The 19,780-nt window shown below is 43.0% G+C and overlaps 2 protein-coding genes across 3 annotated transcripts in view; one reads left to right on the top strand and one right to left on the bottom strand.

Annotated features, from left to right (window-relative positions):
- Positions 1 to 5,043, bottom strand: part of PRKDC (protein kinase, DNA-activated, catalytic subunit) — a gene marked incomplete at both ends in the record, with an annotated part of 83,090 nt that extends 78,047 nt beyond the window's left edge. Inside the window, 5 exons of the mRNA XM_081996545.1 lie at positions 1,977 to 2,085; positions 3,006 to 3,080; positions 3,914 to 4,006; positions 4,115 to 4,191; positions 4,902 to 5,043. Of these exons, the coding sequence (XP_081852671.1) occupies positions 1,977 to 2,085; positions 3,006 to 3,080; positions 3,914 to 4,006; positions 4,115 to 4,191; positions 4,902 to 5,043 (496 nt within the window). The remainder of the gene's footprint in view (positions 1 to 1,976; positions 2,086 to 3,005; positions 3,081 to 3,913; positions 4,007 to 4,114; positions 4,192 to 4,901) is intronic.
- An 874-nt stretch (positions 5,044 to 5,917) lies between these two features.
- On the top strand, positions 5,918 to 19,000 carry MCM4 (minichromosome maintenance complex component 4; the record flags this gene model as incomplete). Of its 2 annotated transcripts, none has more annotated exons than XM_082015440.1 (16): positions 5,918 to 5,987; positions 6,170 to 6,328; positions 6,825 to 6,988; positions 7,076 to 7,174; positions 7,324 to 7,419; positions 7,508 to 7,603; positions 8,049 to 8,187; positions 8,521 to 8,741; positions 9,245 to 9,365; positions 13,041 to 13,300; positions 15,244 to 15,609; positions 15,948 to 16,075; positions 17,320 to 17,527; positions 18,068 to 18,296; positions 18,410 to 18,543; positions 18,908 to 19,000. In XM_082015440.1, 16 exons carry the CDS (start codon positions 5,918 to 5,920, stop codon positions 18,998 to 19,000), a joined length of 2,583 nt encoding a protein of 860 aa, XP_081871566.1. The 2 variants fall into 2 exon arrangements, with proteins under 2 accessions (XP_081871566.1, XP_081871565.1); XM_082015439.1 differs by having other exon boundaries at positions 5,918 to 5,999.
- Between the last annotated feature and the right edge of the window lie 780 nt (positions 19,001 to 19,780).

The raw sequence follows: 19,780 nt of genomic DNA, 5'->3' as shown, positions 1-19,780 counted from the left end.
AAGAGGACCCACTGAAGGGACCAGGACTGCTCTTAAGGCTCAAAGTTATAGGGGTATGTGTGTGCATAGTCATAAAACAGATATAAGCATAACTTCAAAGGTTCAGTTACACCAGGTTAGCATTTGAACCTAGGGAAAAAAAATAAAAAGCTAAAAGCCTAGCAAAGTTAAGTTAGTTAATGACAAGAAAGCTGGAATTACTTTCAGGATTTAGGCACTTGGAGACTAATAATAACAAATTAGACATACAAATACTTTTTTTATGTCAGGAATTCTTGCCAATGTGATGCCCATCTACAAGAAGGGCTGGAAGGAGAATTTGGGGAACTACAGGCCTCTCAGCCTGATCTCGGTACCAGGGAAGATTATGGAGAGGTTTATCTTGAGGGTGCTCACAAGGCATGTGCAGGACAACCAAGAGATCAGGCCCAGCCAGCATAGGTTCATGAAAGGCAGGTCCTGCTTCACCAACCTCATCTCCTTCTATGACCAGGTGACCGCCTAATGGATAAGGGAAAGGCTGTGGATGTTGTCTACCTGGACGTTAGTAAAGCTTTTGATACCATCTCCCACAGCATTCTCCTGGAGAAACTGGCAGCTCATAGCTTAGAGGTGTACTCTTCGCTGGATAAAGAACTGGCTGGATGGCTGAGCCCCAAGAGTTGTGGTGAATGGAGTTAAATCCAGTTGGCGACCAGTCACAAGCGGTGTTCCCCAGGGCTCAGTTTTGGGGCCAGACTTGTTCAGTATCTTTATCAATGATCTGGATGAGGGGATCGAGTGCTCCCTCAGTAAGTCTGCAGATGACACCAAGCTGGGTGGGAGTGTTCATCTACTCAAGGGCAGGAAGGCTCTGCAGAGGGATCTGGACAGGCTGGATCGACGGGGTGAGGTCAGCTGTATGAAGTTTAATAAGGCCAAGTGCCGGGTCCTGCACTTGGGTCACAACAACCCCATGCAACGCTACAGGCCTGGGGAGGAGTGGCTGGAGAGCAGCCCGGCAGAAAAGGACCTGGGGGTGCTGGTTGACAGCCCGCTGAACAGGAGCCAGCAGTGTGGCCAGGTGGCCAAGAAGGCCAACAGCATCCTGGCCTGTATCAGAAATAGTGTGGCCAGCAGGAGCAGGGAAGTGATTGTGCCCCTGTACTCGGCACTGCTGAGGCCGCACCTCGAATCTTGTGTTCAGTTTTGGGCCCCTCACTACAAGAAAGACATTGAATTGCTGGAGCGTGTCCAGAGAAGGGCAACGAAGCTGGTGAGGGGTCTGGAGAACGAGTCTTAGGAGGAGCAGCTGAGGGAACTGGGCTTGTTCAGTCTGGAGAAGAGGAGGCTGAGGGGAGACCTTATTGCTCTCTACAACTACCTGAAAGGGGGTTGTAGTGTGGTGGGTGTTGGTGTCTTCTCCCAAGTAACTAGCGATAGGAAAGGAGGAAATGGCCTCAAGTTGCGCCAGGGGAGGTTTAGACTGGATATCAGGAAAAATGTCTTTACCAATAGAGTGGTCAAACATTGGAACAGGCTGCCCAGGGAGGTGGTGGAGTCACCATCACTGGAGGTGTTCAAAAAACGCGTAGACGTGGCACTTTGGGACATGGTTTAGTGGGCATGGTGGTGTTGGGTTGATGGTTGGACTTGATGATCTTGAAGGTCTTTTCCAACCTTAATGATTCTGTGATTCTGTGAATCCTCAACCAGACCTATGCTTAAGTTCAGTATGAATTGCCACCACTAAATACAATTATATGATTTCTCCCATGTGTTAGCTTATACATGTATACAGGTCTGCTAAGAAGCAGCAAACTGCATGATCATGATCAGAAGACCTGAACAAATTTTACTAGCTCTAAAACATGACAGCTACCATTTTTAAATACACTGGCCATGGGAATAACAATTATACATTTCTATAGGGTATAATCCAACAAAAACTGAGTGTAAGTAAAACTAAGGACATTGACAGAAAAACTAAAGCCTACCTGTATCAGGAACTTTACTTTTTGTGGCAAGTTCCCCATAAAATTTATTAAATATCTCCCCAATTTTCATTTCTTCCATCCGACAGGAACGTTGTAAACTTTGGAGCAACTAAGATAGATAAACACCCCCCCCAAATTAAGGAAAATCATTAATATCACTACCACAATCCTCCTTGGTCTAAATAAAAACACAGTTCATATGTGTAACTTCAGCTTAAGTATGGTATTCAATGAAAGAGATTTAAGGTGGCTGGTCCAGGAAGGAGTACTGGCATGAAATCTACTTTAACAACTACTTTCTTATATATGTATAAATATAAAATGTATTAGTTATGTTCTACATATTTTATATATATAATCTACATAAAAATTATACACAGTAGTGTTTTAAAATTATTTTATATATATATTTTTAAAAAACACACATGACCACAGTCTTGGCAAATCTGCAGTAGCCTTTATCATATTCTATTTCTCTCCCTGCTGCTATAAAGCCCATCCAATTCGTGGAAGAACTGACTCAGAATAACTCAGAAGGGAGTTCTCTTTCTCATAAACAAAACTAAGCAGGTGCAAAAGCATTTGCAAAACAAGGGTCTAATGCATTCTAAGGAAGCACTTTATGAAATTACTGTCTCACAGCTATAAAACTTCTGAAGAAAAATGTTCTCCTCCACACCTTTCACATACTGTACATAATATTTTAAAGTAAGAATACAATTGAACTGCAAAATTTCTCTATTAAAAAAATGCATTAAACTGAGAGAGAGATCTGCAGCTGCCCCCAAAACAATCGTGTCTTGCTCTAGCAGATGAAGGAATGACATGCTCAGATCTAATCAACCTACTGGAGGAATATCAAAGACAAGCTGTTATTAATGTCTTATACTAACATCTAAATATTACACTATCACTAGTCTCTTGCTACTGCAGACTACAGAGTTATTGCATGACATAGCACAACTATAGTAATACAACAGATTTTCTTCTTTTTCTAGTAACAGAAGAGATTTACAAAATGCATTGTACCTTAATCAAAAGTTCCAGAGCTGGGATTTTACATTTTGCTGCTCTCTCTTTTGTATAAACACTAATACAAGTTTGCTAGACAGGAAAGAAAAAGAAGATTATAATACTTGTAAGTAGAGAAGGAAATTCAAAGATAACAACATATTCATCTACCTGTTTAAAGTATCTGTTCCTAACAAGTTTAAGGTTTTTAAAAAAGACTAAACCAATAAAAATATTCAGTCTTGAAAGTGGCTTCACTGACAATATTACAGCACTGCCTGACATATTAACAAATAACAGCTCCAGTAAAGAAAGTGCAGTTTCTGGAATAAAAGACACACATAGCAAATTTTCTGCCGCTGTACTATCATTCCTTACAATACATAGTTACTAAATTGAGATCAGAAAGTGCAATGGTGCAGTCAAGTATTTCTAGGCAAAGCAGTATTATTCAGCAACCTAGATTCAACATACCCCATATGTAGAGGTATTGTAGTTTCAACCAATTTCCGTATATATTGCAAAAGTAACAACTTTGCAGGAGAAATTTTTCAAAATCAGTAATTAAAACTAATAATCACCTATAGAAACAGTTAAAATATTAAACTACTTAGTCTGTATAATTTAAAAGTTATAACTATTATTTTCAATATCGCTAACTTATTTTCAAAATCAATACTTATTATGTTCTATAAAGAGAAGTTAATAAAATTAAGTCTATAGTTGAAGAAACAATTCCACACTTCTCTGTTGTATGAACTACACTTGTCAATCAAGTTTTTTCAGCTCTAAGAAGAACACTAGAGATGGGTAAGGCAGACTGGGAGACGTGAAAGATAGTTACGAATCTGTTACAGTATGAGACCCACCAGAATTGTTTCAACCATTTGGCAAAGACCCTTAGGAAACAATTTTCCTTTACCCACCTTAATATTACAGGCATAAGGATGAATTTTGTCACCAACTTTCTCCATAAACACGCAAAGAAACTTCAACGCTTCTTCCCTGCAATCTCGAAACTTAAAAGTTAAAAAAAAGAACATTTAGTTTTAATAGGTACAATATAACATGCTGTTCATATAGCAGTATCTCAACATTTCTTTAGAAATTAAAGTTTACCAACTTACCTCCTCAGTGCCGAGGGATCTGTGGATAAAGACGAGTAAGCCATGCTCTTGGGAAAACACCAGGGACAGGTGCAGTGCTGTAGGGAAGCAAACAAACCATCAGGCAGTTAGTTTCCCTTTCTAGAGCAGGCAGGGCCGGACACCGCTCAGCCCATCACCTTGTGCAGAAGGACGCCTTAACCCCTTTGGACAAGGCTGATGCTTTTCACCAGAAAAACCACAACTCAACACAAGTGCTTCTGACCTCCCCGTGGACTCCGGCCCAGGCCCTGCACCTCTCACCTCACTCTGGGGCGTGCCCTTGCTCAGGGCCAAGGGAAAGCTAACCTGAGGGCAGCTTGGCAGAGAGTTGCACCAAAGTATTTTACCAAGGGAAATGATTAGTTGGGGCAAGAGACCATCCATCCCCCAAAATCATAGAATCTTTGGGTTGGAAGGGACCTTTAAAGGTCATCTAGTCCTCATCTTCCGCTAGATCAGGTTGCTAGATCAACTAGATAAACTTTTTGTGCCACGCCAGCAGCCCTCAAGCATCATGGTGAGCGAAGAACGCAGCGAGGGTGGGCAGAGCTGCCCCACAGGGCCAGGGAGCTGGTGCGTGTGACCCTAACATCAACGAGCCCTCCCCAAGCTGAGCAGTTGCCGTTTAATGACACCAGCGAGTCAATGGCCGCCCCAGGCCTCGTTCAGAGCGCCTGAGGCCCCCGAGGGCCCCCAGTCCCTAGCACAGCCCCAGCCCCTACCCCTGCCCCAGCGCCCCGCGGCCGAGCCGGGCCCGAGGGCGTACCCTGCACGCCGCCCGCCGGGCTGGTGAGGCAGGTCTCCCCCAGGCGGCGGAGCAGGCTGTAGCCGTGCAGGGCAGCGCTGGCGGCATCGCTGGGCTGGAGGCAGAGGTGCAGCTGGTGCAGACACTCCTGGACACCGGCCATGCTGCCCCAAACCGGCAGCGCAGGCAGCGGTACGGGGGGAGGCGGAAGCGGGCGCGAAGGGCCCGCCCCCGGCCGGATCCAACACAGCCAGACGGAGAGGGGGTGTGACACGACACGCTGTGGCACTGGTGCCACAACGTCCACCACTAGACTGGTGCACCCCCAGGCAGGAGAAACGCGGGTAGACCTTGGCCAGACCACTCCGAGCGGAGGGAGGCACCACCATCGTCTAACGGGTGGTGGCAGGGAAAAGGGTTTGGGGACATCTTTAGGTCTCTCGCCGCAGGATCGACTTAGTACACGCGCATACAGTAGTCTCCCCCCTCTCCGCGGAGAATGGGCTGCTCCGACCTCAAGGACTAGTTTTGCCGCGAAATTCGGTCAGGTGCGGGCGGTTCCACTCAGTGTGGGGGGGATGTTGCGCCCTTGCTGAGGACAGACTCCGTTTCGTAGTACAACGAGTACCCTGCAGTATACTCCTGTCCCTCCTGTAGCCAGTCGAGCAGGGCACGACCCTCACCGCTGGGGTCCGGAAGGCTCACCTCCTTCCTCATTTCCTTCACCGTTCTCCCCTCCCCCTTTCTGCCTCCGTTGGGCGCTCCCATTGCGATCGCGCCTACCCATTGGCTAGAAAGCCCGCGAGAGCGCGCGCACGCGATTCGCTTTGGCGCGGAATTTCCTGCGAGGGCAATTAGAGGTGGGTGGGGGACGCTGGGGCTGGCCGCTGTGCCCGGCAGCCCCGCTCCCGGCGTGTGTGGGGAAAGGGACGGGAACCTGCCGCTCGGGGCTCGGCTCGGCGGCGGAGCGCCCGCAGCCCACGTTCGTCTCGTCGGCCCCCCGCAGGTAGGACCGCCGCGGGAACCGGAGCAGCGCCATGTCGTCGCCTGCCTCTACCCCCAGCCGTCGCCGCGGCAAGCGCGGCCGGGGCAGCAACCCCCCGACTCGTAAGTGCTTTGGTGGGAAGGGGAGGGGGGCTGGGGCCAGCCCGCGGCCTCTCGACAGCGGCGGGGGGGGACCGGGGGGGCGGGCTCGCTGCCGGCCGCCCACCTGCCTGCGCCTCGGTCCGCCTCGCATGTTGGCGCGGGGATCTAAAGGTCGGCTCCGGGTCTGCTTTGTGTCTTTGCAGCGCAGGATGCTCGGTCTCCACCGTCGCAGAAGCGTAGGACGGACGACTCCACCTCCACCGGAGACCTGCAGCCCCTGCCCACCTCCCCTCCCGCCGGTCTGCGGAGCCCCAGCGCCCCCGAGGCGCTCTTCTCCAGCCCTCCGCAGTTCCGCCATTCCGGTACGCTGGGGTCGGGCCGCTCTGCAAAAGGGATCTGGTTGAACCATGCTCCGGGGAAAAAAAAAAAAGAGTGAGCTTGGTTGCCGTAAAAAGCCTTCCTTGCTTTTATAAATAGGTCTGGGTTTAACTGCAGTAGCTAGTAGTTGTCATGTCACTTGTTTTGCTGCCCCAAAAAGACTGAGAAACGCGTTTTGCCTAAAATGCCTTATCTTGACTTTTTATGCTTGAACCCCAATGTAGTTTTAAACTGTGGAACTGCTTCAAAGTTCTCTAGAACTTGGGACCTCTCAGAAGACATGTTAATGCAAAGTTCTAGGCAGATCTGCAACACTTTTGTTGTTTCTGTTTTAACAAGACACTGGAATGGATTGGTGCTACTGATTTTATGACAGTGGAGTTAAAAGAATGTTGAGACACATGTAGAGGCTGAATTTTGGTCTGCCTGAAATGTAAAATGTGTTGATAATCATCATAAAACTTTTTTTTTTTTTAATAGCTATTCCTCTTGATTTCGATATCAGTTCACCTCTGACTTACGGCACACCCAGCTCCAGGGTGGAAGGTACTCCACGAAGTGGTGTACGAGGAACTCCGGTTAGGCAGAGGCCGGACCTCGGGTCTGTCCGTAAAGCCAGACAAGTCGATTTACACTCAGATGGGGTAGGTAGATGTCTTGGATTTTGTGTCTGGCAACTTCTTTTTAAACAACTGTGCATGTTTGCATATGTTTAATTTGTTTCCACACAGCAGACTGAGGATATAGTAGCAACCGAGCAGTCTCTTGGACAAAAGCTTGTTATTTGGGGAACAGATGTTAATGTAGCCTCCTGCAAAGAAAAATTCCAGGTAGGTTAATAACTTTTTTTTTCCCTTCTAAAATGAAAAGCTAATTTGATTTGAACAAATAGTAGTTGAATCTGATACAAAGTAGGTGTTTGTACTACTAAATTCTGCTCATCTTTCCCTTCTATCTCCCTGTTACTTCTGACATTCAGAGATTTCTTCAGCGTTTCATTGATCCACTAGCTAAAGAGGATGAAGACATTGGCCTGGATCTTAATGAGCCACGCTATATGCAGCGACTTGAAGAGGTATTTGTTAACAACAGCGAAATCTAACTGTTCTTTTTTGAGTCTTGTGTGCCGTTGAACTAAAGATTTCTCTTCAAATGCCTTGCAGATTAATATAGTTGGGGAACCATTCCTGAATGTAAATTGTGACCATTTAAGATCATTTGATGAAAATCTTTACAGGCAACTGATCTGCTATCCTCAGGTGAAGTGCTGCTCTTATTTTCTGGCTTTCAGGTGGCCCTTTCATATTTCTGGCTTTTAATATGTTTGTTTAAATGCAATGTATACTTTGTATGTTCAGTGTAGTCTCTGTGGCTTCTTTATTTTACTGAATAGAAAATGTCCTATTTCACAGTAGTTAAAACTTGATCGTAAATACTATAGTGGGTACCTCATAAATGCAAAATGAGCTGGTAAACTAGTGTCCTGAATCTTGAACTTCCCCTCCACCTTTGCAAGACTCAAATGAATAAACCTGATCTAAGCAGCAAGTTATCTGTTATGTAGGAGAATGCTCAGCTGGCATAACTTTTAGTCATTCCTGGCTGATCAGCAGCATGTAAAATGCTTCATGCAAAAACATTTCATTCTATGATTTTTATTGTTTTAACTTGGTAAGCTTAACTGTTTCTAACAATTTTATGCAGGAAGTTATCCCAACATTTGACATGGCAGCCAATGAGATCTTTTTTGATCGTTACCCTGATTCAATATTAGAACATCAAATTCAAGTAAGGCCGTATAATGCACTGAAGACGAGGAATATGAGAAGCCTAAACCCTGAAGGTAAACTTGATTGTAGTGTTAGAAACGAATCTTGAGGACTTACATAAACTTCCTGAATATTAACATAGAATTACATGAAGACTGTATAAAACTACTTGTGGTCCATCCAGTCTTAGTTCTGCAAGTGCGAAGGATTCTTTCTTTTGTGTAAATACTGTAAATTAGAACGTTGTACTATACATTTATGATTCTTTTTGCTTTGTCTTAGACAAAATACTAGTACCTAACCAAATGTCTACCTCCCACCTAAAAACTAACGTAACATGAAGTTTGACGGTTATTTTAAATTTTAAGAGTATGAAGTGATGACATGAGTCTCTCTGTATTTTGTAGATATTGATCAACTTATCACCATCAGCGGTATGGTCATCAGAAGCTCACAGTTAATTCCTGAGATGCAAGAAGCATTCTTTAAATGCCAGGTTTGTGCTTTTACCACAAGGGTAGAAATCGATCGTGGCAGGATTGCAGAACCATCAGTATGCAAGAACTGTAACACAACGCACAGTATGGCACTGATTCACAATCGATCCATGTTCTCCGACAAGCAGATGGTACGTTGGCTAAAATGAAACAGTTTCTAGTTTTGGTTCCCCACCCCCTAATATCATCACTAGCACTAATGTATATATCTTGAGATTGAGTGTTTTGAAAAGGGAAACGTTTTGGAACACAAAAATTGGTGAAACAACTTAGCAGAAGGGTAAGTGCACACTTTGGAGAAGAAATGCGTTAAAAGGATGAAACGAAGTATGTACGCACCTTAATATTTCCATATGGAAGCCCCTTTCTACGTAGCATGTCTGTTTCTATCTCAACTAGATGAGCCTTGTCTGTAACAGCATTTTAGCCATACCAGTAGCAACCAGCAGAATTCTCATTTTAATTGTATCTTTTTATTAGTAATCGGTTTTGCTGTTTGGGTGGGGCTATTTTGGTTTTGAGCAACGTTCCTTACTCAAAATGATGCTGGAGACTGCTAATACAAGATCTGTTGTATTCTCTGTGGAAAAGCTTTGCTATTTTGAAAGTAAAACTTGGGCCTTTTTTTTGCTAGATCAAACTGCAGGAGTCTCCTGAAGATATGCCAGCTGGACAGACCCCGCATACGGTTGCACTGTTTGCTCACAATGACCTTGTTGATAAAGTTCAGCCAGGTGACAGAGTTAATGTCACAGGTAAAATTTGGTTTGAGTATTTGTATCCTCCTTTTTCACTGATCTTAACCATCTATAAAGGGACCTCATGGGATGTACCTGCAAGTGCTGAGGGAGCTGGCCACTGTCTTTGCAAGGCCACTCAGTTATCTTTGAGAAGTCATGGCAACTGGCTAAGATATTGGAAGAAAGCAAGTATCATTCCTAGGGCAAGGAGGAGACCTGGGCAGCTACAGGCTAGACAACCTCATCTTGACCCCTGGGAAGGTGACAGAGGAAATAATCCTGGAAAGCATTTCTAAGGTCATGGGGAATAGTTAGCATGGATTTACAGTGGATGACAGCCTTCTACAATGAGATGACTGGAGCAGTGGATGTTGTTTATCTTGACTTTAGCAAGGCTTTCATCACTGCCTTCCATAACACCCGCATAGACAAACTGATGGTATATGGATTAGGTAAGTGGACAGTGAGTTGGATTTAAAACTGGCAGAACTGCTGGGCTCAAAGCAGTATGATCAGTAGCATAAAGGCCAACTGGAACAAAATTAGAAAGGCAAAAGCCCAGCTAGAGCTCAGTCTGGCCACAGTCATAAAGGATAATAAAAAATGTTTTTACAAATATATTAACAACAAAAAGAGAGGCAAGGAGAATCTCCATCCCCTACTGGATATGGCGGGGAACATTGTCTCCAAGGACGAGGACAAGGCTGAGGTACTTAATGCCTTCTTCGCCTCAGTCTTTAATAGCCACTCCAGGTATCCACAGGATATTCAGCCCCCTGAGCTGGAAGACGGGGATGGAGAGCACAATGTACTCCTCATAATCCAGGAGGAAGCAGTCAAGGACATGCTAAGCCACCTGGACACCCACAAGTCTATGGGGCCTGATGGGATCCACCCAAGAGTACTGAGAGAGCTGGCGGAGGAGCTTGCCAAGCCGCTCTCCATCGTTTATCAGCAGTCCTGGTTAACAGGGGAGGTCCCAGAAGACTGGAGGCTTGCCAATGTGACGCCCGTCTACAAGAAAGGCCGGAAGGAGGATCCTGGGAACTACAGGCCTGTCAGCCTGACCTCTGTTCCAGGGAAGATTATGGAGTGGTTGGTTTTGAGAGTGCTCACAGGGCATCTGCAGAACAGCCAAAGGATCAGGCCCAGCCAGCATGGGTTCATGAAAGGCAGGTCCTGCTTCACCAACCTGATCTCCTTCTATGACCAGGTGACCCGCCTAGTGGATGAGGGAAAGGCAGTGGACGTTGTCTACCTGGACTTTAGTAAAGCCTTTGACAGCGTCTCCCACAGCATTCTCCTGGAGAAACTGGTGGCTCATGGCTTAGACAGGTTTACTCTTTGCTGGGTGAGGAACTGGCTGGATGGCCGAGCCCAGAGAGTTGTGGTGAATGGTGTTAAATCCGGCTGGCGGCCGGTCACGAGTGGTGTTCCCCAGGGCTCGGTTCTGGGACCAGTCTTGTTCACTATCTTTATAGATGATCTGGATGAGGGAATTGAGTGCTCCCTCAGTAAGTTTGCAGATGACACCAAGCTGAGTGGGAGTGTTGATCTGCTGGAGGGTAGGAGGGCTCTGCAGAGGGATCTGGACAGGCTGGATCGATGGGCAGAGGCCAACTGTATGAGGTTTAATAAGGCCAAGTGCAGGATCCTGCACTTTGGCCACAACAACCCCATGCAATGCTACAGGCTTGGGGAGGAGTGGCTGGAGAGCAGCCCGGCGGAAAGGGACCTGGGGGTGCTGGTTGACAGCCGGCTGAATATGAGCCGGCAGTGTGCCCAGGTGGCCAAGAAGGCCAACAGCGTCCTGGCCTGTATCAGGAATAGTGTGGCCAGCAGGAGTAGGGAAGTGATTGTGCCCCTGTACTCGGCACTGGTGAGGCCGCACCTCGAATCCTGTGTTCAGTTTTGGGCCCCTCACTACAAGAAAGACATTGAATTGCTGGAGCGTGTCCAGAGAAGGGCAACGAAGCTGGTGAGGGGTCTGGAGCACATGTCTTATGAGGAGCGGCTGAGGGAACTGGGGTTGTTTAGTCTGGAGAAGAGGAGGCTGAGGGGAGACCTTATCGCTCTCTACAACTACCTGAAAGGGGGTTGTGGCGATGAGGGTGTTGGTCTCTTCTCCCAAGTAACTAGCGATAGGACAAGAGGAAATGGCCTCAAGTTGCGCCAGGGGAGGTTTAGATTGGATATTAGGAAAAATTTCTTCACTGAGAGGGTGGTCAGGCATTGGAACAGGCTGCCCAGGGAGGTGGTGGAGTCGCCATCCCTGGAAGTGTTCAAAAAACGTGTGGATGTGGCGCTTCAGGACATGGTTTAGGGGACATGGTGGTTCTGGATTAATGGTTGGACTTGATGATCTTAAAGGTCCTTTCCAACCTAGTGATTCTGTGATTCTGTAAATTTCTTGCCTGTGTTCCCCAACTATTCAATTGGTAACTTCCATGTGTATTTGGAGGCCAGTCACCACAGGTGTACCCCAGGGGTCAATACTGGGGCCAAACACTGTTGGATACCTTCACTAATGACCTGGATGATGGGACAGAGTACACCCTCAGCAAACTTGGAGACAAAAACAAAACTGGAAGGAAGCAGTGCTTGATAGACCAGATGATTGTGTTGCCGTTCAGCCAACTGCTTCCTGGGCTGCATTAGGAGGAGTGTTGCCAGCAGGTGAGAGGAGGTGATCCTTCCCCTCTATTCAGCACTGGTGAGGCCACGTCTGGAGTGTTGTGTCCAGTTCTGGGCTCTCCAGTGCAAGGGAGACGTGAGCATACTGGAGCAAATTCAGCAAAGGGCCATGACAGCAACTGGATACTCAGTCATATACAGAAAGGCTGAGAAAGCTGGGACTGCTCAGCCTGGAGAAGAGAAGGCTTGGGGAGATTCTACCTCTTTTGGGGGGGTGATGTCAGGAAGGCAGAGCCAGACTTTTGGCAGTGGTGCCCAGTGATGAGACATGAGGCGGTAGGCACAAGCTGAAATACAGAAAATTCCAGTTAAACATAAGAGAACACTTTTACTGTTTAGATCGTCAAGCCCTGGCATAGGTTGCCCGGAGAGGCTGTGTGGAGCCTCCATCCTTAGAGATATTCAGAACCTGACTGGACACAGCCTTTAGCAACCTGTACAAGTTGACTCCAGTTTCAGCCCATGGTTGGACTAGACAATCTCCAGGTCCTTTCTGACCTTGGCCTCCTCAGTCATTCTGAGAATGTAGGTGAGGAAGAGGCAGTATCTTAAATAGTGTCTGCTGTCAGAAGAGTGGTAACATAGAGTAAGTCTTGTGATACCGCCACCACATTTTATAAATCTTTTTGCTTTAAAACAACTGGTGTACTGCTAGCTGTTGGAGATGCATTAGAAATGTATTATTAAGCTTGGCACTTACGAAAGGAGGAAACGCTGACTTTAGACATCAGAGCAGGACTTTCCAAAGCATCGCGTTTTCCTTATTAACAACACTTGTGATAGGAATATTAAATATATATGTACCTGCAAAATTAGTTTCTAGATGATTTAAATATGTTCCATTGACTTCTACATGACTTGCTGGTAATGGGAAATAAACTGACTCAAGTATTTAGGCTGTTTTGAAAAGCCTTTTGAGGGAAAGTGTAAAACTTTCAGGTTTTTGAATTGCCATGTTTCTTCATATTTAATGCTGTGATTAAAAATTGTATTTAGGTATCTACAGGGCAGTCCCAATTCGAGTTAATCCAAGGGTCAGCAATGTAAAATCCGTCTATAAGACCCACATTGATGTCATACACTATCGCAAGACAGATGCAAAACGCCTGCATGGTGTTGATGAGGAAACGGAGCAAAAAATATTTACAGAGGAACGTGTGGAAATTCTAAAAGAGCTTTCTAGAAAAGCAGATATATATGAGAGACTTTCTTCAGCATTGGCCCCAAGTATCTATGAGCATGAAGATATCAAAAAGGTGACTCAAATTCTATATTTCTTTTGTAAGAAATGTAATTATATGCAAGTATGTTTGTAATTATTGTTTGCTATAAAAATGACTTAAGGCTTCAAAATTCCAAAACTGTATCCTGAGCAGTCTTAAAACTCCATGGTCTCGTCAGGATGGAGTTGGTTATAAGTGTATCGTAAATGCCTTTCATGGTATTAAGGATTGTTAATTAGAGAGAAGATATTGAAAAGGTAGGAAGGCAGCAGAACTGGGAAAAATTAATTGCAGTATGATCTTGGACATTTCTTGAAAGTTCAGATTACTGATGGTCAAAAGAAAAAAAAGTAGCTATAACATAGTGATTGCTGAAAAGAGGCATCCACAAGAGAACAGTAGCTTTAAGTTGAAATATGATTGATGCTGACTTACAGGATGTTAAAACAATTACTTAGATGTATCCAAGAAGGGACTGTTCCAATAAAATGTTAATGTGAGGTACTACAACTTCATCATAGCAAATATTAGTCAATAGTGGGTGTCAAGGTAATGTCAGACACCAAACAATCCTCTTCAAGTATATTCCTTTGTTTTTTCATTGTAGATTTATACATTATCATAGTTCCCACATTTCTGAAATGTCTAGAAATTGAATTCAAAACCATACAACAATTTCCTGCTGAAATGGAAATACAATAATGACAATTCCATTTCTTATTACGTCCTTACCACACTAATAAGGCACATCAGGTGTAGCGGGTGGGCTTGAGGAAAGCTGGGGACCCTTCATCGAGGGAGATCTTCAGGTTCTCGCCAAAACCTGTTCATAACAACATACAAAATTTCTGTCTTCAATACTTGAAAGTGCTGGAAACCCCCATGTATTGGAGCACCAATACTGGGGGACCTCAAGGAAAATAAAATGGGGCAGGTCATGCTGCTTGTTGTAAAAACATTGCACAGGTTTTACTGACCTCCGTAAGTTGTTCCAAGTGAATGAGAACAGAACATATAGAATACATAGAGCTCACTCTACGCCTCTGCAAGGTTTCTGTGCTGTAAGAAACTGTGCAGAGGCTTTACATGGAGTAGTGCACAGTTTTCCTCACTCTTTTCCTCGCTGTTTCCAGTTGTCATTGTCACTATCACTTTTTTTGTTGACTATCTAGTATTATATATGCTGCTAGAGGAAAAGTAAAAAGAATACTGGGAAACAGTGAATTTTTAAACTAGTAAATTTGAAAAGGGGAAAAAAATCCTCGCTGATAATTTTGGCAAACTGATAACATTACAAACATTTATACTAATAATTCCAGTACTTTCAAAACACTGGAAGTTAGTTACTTTTATTTCTTTACTAACACTGCAAGCATATGCTTTTTTTAGGAAGCATAAAGGTGGGAGCGTTGGTAAATTCCAATGAAATAAAGACCTTAAATGCTTTTAATCTTTATGGGCAAGTAAAGAACTTTTATTGAAGTAATGCTGTAACACAGTAAAGCAGTTTTCTTGAATAGAAAATTATACTTCATTAGTCTTGACTAAAAAGCTGATAAAAATGGCACTTCTTTAATGATACGTAAAGAGGTAATAGTACTTTGGTCCTAGACTAAATGTAGCCTTAGGGAAAGCAATAGTCTATTCCTGCTATTGGCAGAGTTTGTCATCAAACTCTTGGTTACATTAGTTTTGGAAGAGAGCTGGAACAAATCTAATTTGAAACTTTAATTATAAACCGAGTTTGTGGGACCTAGCAGTTTAACTATATGTTTGTAATTAACTGGAATTGAGGATATCTATAAAGAATGAACCCTTTTCAAGACTTCAAAAAACAGTTCCAAGTGTTTTCTTCCATGTCTAAGTTAATTTTAGCGATGTTTCAGTTCTTTAGATGTTTCAGTTCAACTGTTGGATTTGCTCTGTTAACTATACAAGAGGTGATGTTTTGATTTTTAAAGAGAATATTTTTGTAGGGTATTCTGCTTCAGCTTTTTGGTGGATCAAGAAAGGATTTTACTCACACAGGAAGAGGCAATTTTCGTGCAGAGATCAACATTCTTCTCTGTGGTGATCCTGGTACGAGTAAATCGCAGCTGCTCCAGTATGTGTATAACTTGGTTCCCCGAGGCCAGTATACATCTGGCAAAGGCTCAAGTGCAGTTGGTCTTACTGCCTATGTGATGAAGGATCCAGAAACACGGCAGCTGGTTCTGCAGACAGGTGCTCTAGTACTTAGTGACAATGGCATTTGCTGCATTGACGAGTTTGACAAAATGAATGAAAGCACAAGATCAGTGTTACATGAAGTAATGGAACAACAGACTCTCTCCATCGCAAAGGTAATTCCAAGTTCTCTACACTAAGCACGGTGTCTGCTAGGCAGCTGAAACCAAGAAGTTACCAGAAGAACAAAGAACTGTACTTTTCTGTTGTCGGTGGATCAATCCTAGATTATGTAACAACTAATTTACAAAAGAATACCACACTTGTAGCAAACTGTAGTATTTCTGGATGGTTTTGTTCTTGCTTTGCAAAGATATTGGTTTTACAATGCAGGTTTTTTACTACTGAGCTCATTTAATAACACTGGTGGTCTCATGAAGTTGCGGGGCGGGGGGGGGGAGTTTTGGTGGCACGTAGTTGCAGCTGGTTTCAGAAATGTATTTCATTTTGACAGGCTGGAATTATTTGCCAACTGAATGCTCGTACGTCTATCCTAGCAGCAGCTAACCCTATAGAATCACAGTGGAATCCAAAGAAGACTACTATTGAAAATATTCAGCTTCCTCATACGCTGTTGTCAAGGTACTCAACTCCCATTTGCATCTCATTTTTATGGGATGTTATACTGCCTCTTGTGAAAATTACTAAATACAGTAGAACAGAACAATTGTGCTCTTTGTAGCATAGTGGAAAACTTTTGTAATGTTTTTAGTATTTACATATTGACCTTGAGCAGAAGATTTTATGAGATCTCTAGGATCTCTACTTACTTCTGCATTGGTTTTTTTTCTGATTCGTCATCATCTCCTAGAAGAGAGTTATTCTGAAGCTTACAGCATTGATAACTTCAACACTTTGAAAGTGAAACTGATGATTAGGGAACTTGCAGCAGAGGTGGTAGAATCTGAAGATCTGTGCCTGCTTCACTTCGTTCTGTAAAATTCAGTCGGGGAGGTGGCAGTGCTAGCCCTTTGGGGGAGAGTTGTTAGACACCACGTAGCGTCTGCTGATCTAAAGTTAAACTATGTGCTGCAGTTGCATCTTGTGAGGAATTCCCACACTAGATGGGAATTTGAAGTACACTGGTATACTGGATATTCTGAGGACACCTACAGCTTGGATTTCAATTAAGAGCTGCTTAATTTAGCCATTTAGTGACAAACGGTACCTTAGTACGGGTGTAGTGAATGAAACTGGGCTTGAGCAGCATTTCAGTTCCGTCATTTATTGGATTTAAACCTATGAAAATACATGATGGGCTGGCTAAAAATGTCTGCCTATAGTTGAGTGTAATTGGATATATTGTTTGTAAAAAATATAAACCATTTTCTTCAGGATTAAATTGCAAGTGCTTTTTTATTTATACGTATATTTATTTACTTACGGTTTTTCTATGCATAAAATAATTATATATGTATGTGCCATTGCCTTTCAAGGCAGCTTCTTTATCAGCAAGTTTGTTCTGTGTGTTTGGTGTATGTGGAGTTTTTCTGTGGTGGTTTTTTGTTTGTTTGTTTGTTTTAAAGAAAACAAAAACTGTCAATCTTGAACATGGGAATTGAGTTTTGCAGAATGTATCTCACTTTCAAAGTTTCAAGTCCATAGGATGAAAGCAAATCCACTGTGCTGTTCTGTACTTTCAGAACGCTAGAATAATTATCTTTTCAGTTTTATAGAGCAACTCCTACTTTAGAGTAGGAAGTAATAGTCAAATAACTCTAATTGTCAAATAACTCCTACCTCTACTTAAGTCAAAAACTCTAAAACAATTTACTTTAAATGGCAAGAAAGTATACGTACTAATACTGGGTTCTTATCTCATTCAGGTTTGACTTGATCTTTTTAATGTTGGATCCTCGTGATGAAGCTTATGACAGACGTCTTGCTCGCCATTTGGTTTCACTGTACTACCAAAGTGAAGAAAAGATGGAGGAGGAATATATGGACATGGCAGTATTGAGGGATTACATTGCATATGCTCGTAGTTACGTAAATCCTAGGTTAAGTGAAGAAGCAAGCCAAGCCCTTATTGAGGTAAAAGGGATTGTTGTTAATAACGTTTTGAGTCCTTACTGATCTGTCAAAAACGGCAAAATCCTCTCATATGTATCCTTCTTATTTAGATGTGATTTTTCTATGAGATTCATCAAACATCTCTAAAAATCAACAGCATTTATAAAGGAAATAGGGATCAGTATAAAAGTCATTCTGCGCTCTGATCGCTAGCTTTCAGATGTATTGGTTTTGGTTCTATCACATTAATAAAAAAACATCTACTGAAATGAAATGTGTTACAGAAACAAGTACTATTATGTAAGACTAGTCCTAAGTTTTTGAAGTCATTCAAAACTTGACTTGTTATCATGGCATAATTGCTTTATGAGGGAAATGTGTATATGTGATGTAGTTATCCTTCACTTCAGAAGAATCGTGGAGGTATGTGAGCAGAAATGGTGTTTGGAACAGCTTGCCAGAATTGCTTGTATTCTGAAATAAGAGATGGGGGGTGGAGGGGACTCTGAAAATAATAGAAATAACAGGATTTACTGAACTATTTAATGACTCTCTTCTCAGGCGTATGTGGACATGAGGAAGATTGGCAGTGGCAGGGGAATGGTTTCTGCGTATCCTCGACAACTTGAGTCTCTGATCCGACTGGCAGAAGCGCATGCTAAAGTACGCTTTTCTGAGAAAGTTGAAACAGTTGATGTAGAAGAAGCAAAACGCCTCCATCGGGAAGCACTGAAACAGTCTGCAACTGATCCAAGGACTGGAATTGTGGACATATCCATTCTCACTACAGGTTGGTATTTTCAGTTACGAGGCTGGGATGCTTATTGGGCTTTTGTAATTTTTAAATATAACTTAACCTGTTCTCAGTTTATTTCTGAAAGATGTTTTCTTTCTTTTTACAAGGAATGAGTGCAACAGCTCGTAAGCGGAAAGAGGAGCTGGCTCAAGCCTTAAGGAAGCTTATCCAGTCAAAGGGTAAAACACCAGCTTTGAAGTATCAACAGCTTTTTGATGATCTCCGGGCACAGTCTGATACAGTAAGTTTCCTGCTGTGTTTTTACATTTTGATTAATTCTAAAAGCATGGTGTTTTTCCGAATCAGCATTGTTTTGTTCTCAAATCACATTATGGAGGGAAGGGGAGACACTAACTTTTTCAGCTGATGTGACCAGAAGCCCAGTTCTATGGGTAAATGAGTTGAATCTTTGCTCTATCCTAGTTTATTCTGGCTTCTGAAATATCAAACTTGGCTTCAAGGTTCCAGGACAGATTTCAGATTGCAAAAAAGCATACTAAAGCTTAAAAAGAACTGATAAGAAAACTGGTAGGAAGTAAGACATGTTTACAGTCTTTAAAGTATTCCTCCACCCATCTTTACTTGATTTACTTCTTTTCTTTAAGGCTGTCACTAAGGAAATGTTTGAAGAAGCGCTTCGTGCCTTGGCTGATGATGACTTCTTGACTGTGACTGGGAAGACTGTTAGACTGCTCTAAGTTAGCCTTTCCTCACAAGCCAGCTGTCACAGCTTTACTTCACCTTACTTAAGATAGTGTCAGTCTGCAAGATCTTTGAGATTTGGGACTATCATTTGCTATGACAAGCATAGCCTTTCCTTGCAAGTGAACTGTCAAGGCTTTACTTCACCTTACTTACTATATTGCAAGTCTGCAAGATTTTAAAGATTTGAGGCTACCATTTGCTGTGACAAGTGTAGCGATGATTAAGTGGCACTTTGGTCAGCACAAGAGATTACAAAGGACCTAAAATCCTTAATTGAATAATGCTATTTACATTTTAGCTAAATGTAATTACTAGTATGTCAAGTGCCACGTATTTTTTATGAGGTTTTATAGAACATGCTAACAGTGTTGTACGTATTTCAAATTGAATTGTAAAAATTCATCTTAAATGACTTTTTAGTAAATGCAATTTAAGTATTAGTATTGCTGTAATCTGAAATAAAGTTATTGGACTTAAAAGGGCTCTCTAGCATTCATTTCAAGTGAAAATGAGCGTATTCTGTGCTGAGCACTTTTCAGTCTAGAATTCTGCAATTTTTAGGAAGCTGTCTGTGAGAGGTTTGGCTTGGGGTTTTTGGGTGGGTTGTTTTGTGTTTTTTTGGTTGAGAGTACTTTGCTAGTATCCTCAATGTAAAAAAAGGCAGATTATATTTGAAAACAAATTTTCTTACTACACATTTAGGCATGACTGGGTAAATTAAGTTATGTACCTTTGGTGTAATCATATAATCGGTCCTGAAAGAACAAGGTCCA

This window comes from Phaethon aethereus (assembly GCF_964289735.1).
Source record: "Phaethon aethereus genome assembly, chromosome: 2".
NCBI lineage: Eukaryota > Metazoa > Chordata > Aves > Phaethontiformes > Phaethontidae > Phaethon > Phaethon aethereus.
The sequence above is the reverse complement of the archived record's forward strand: the minus strand, read 5'-3'. Positions and strand labels throughout refer to the sequence as shown.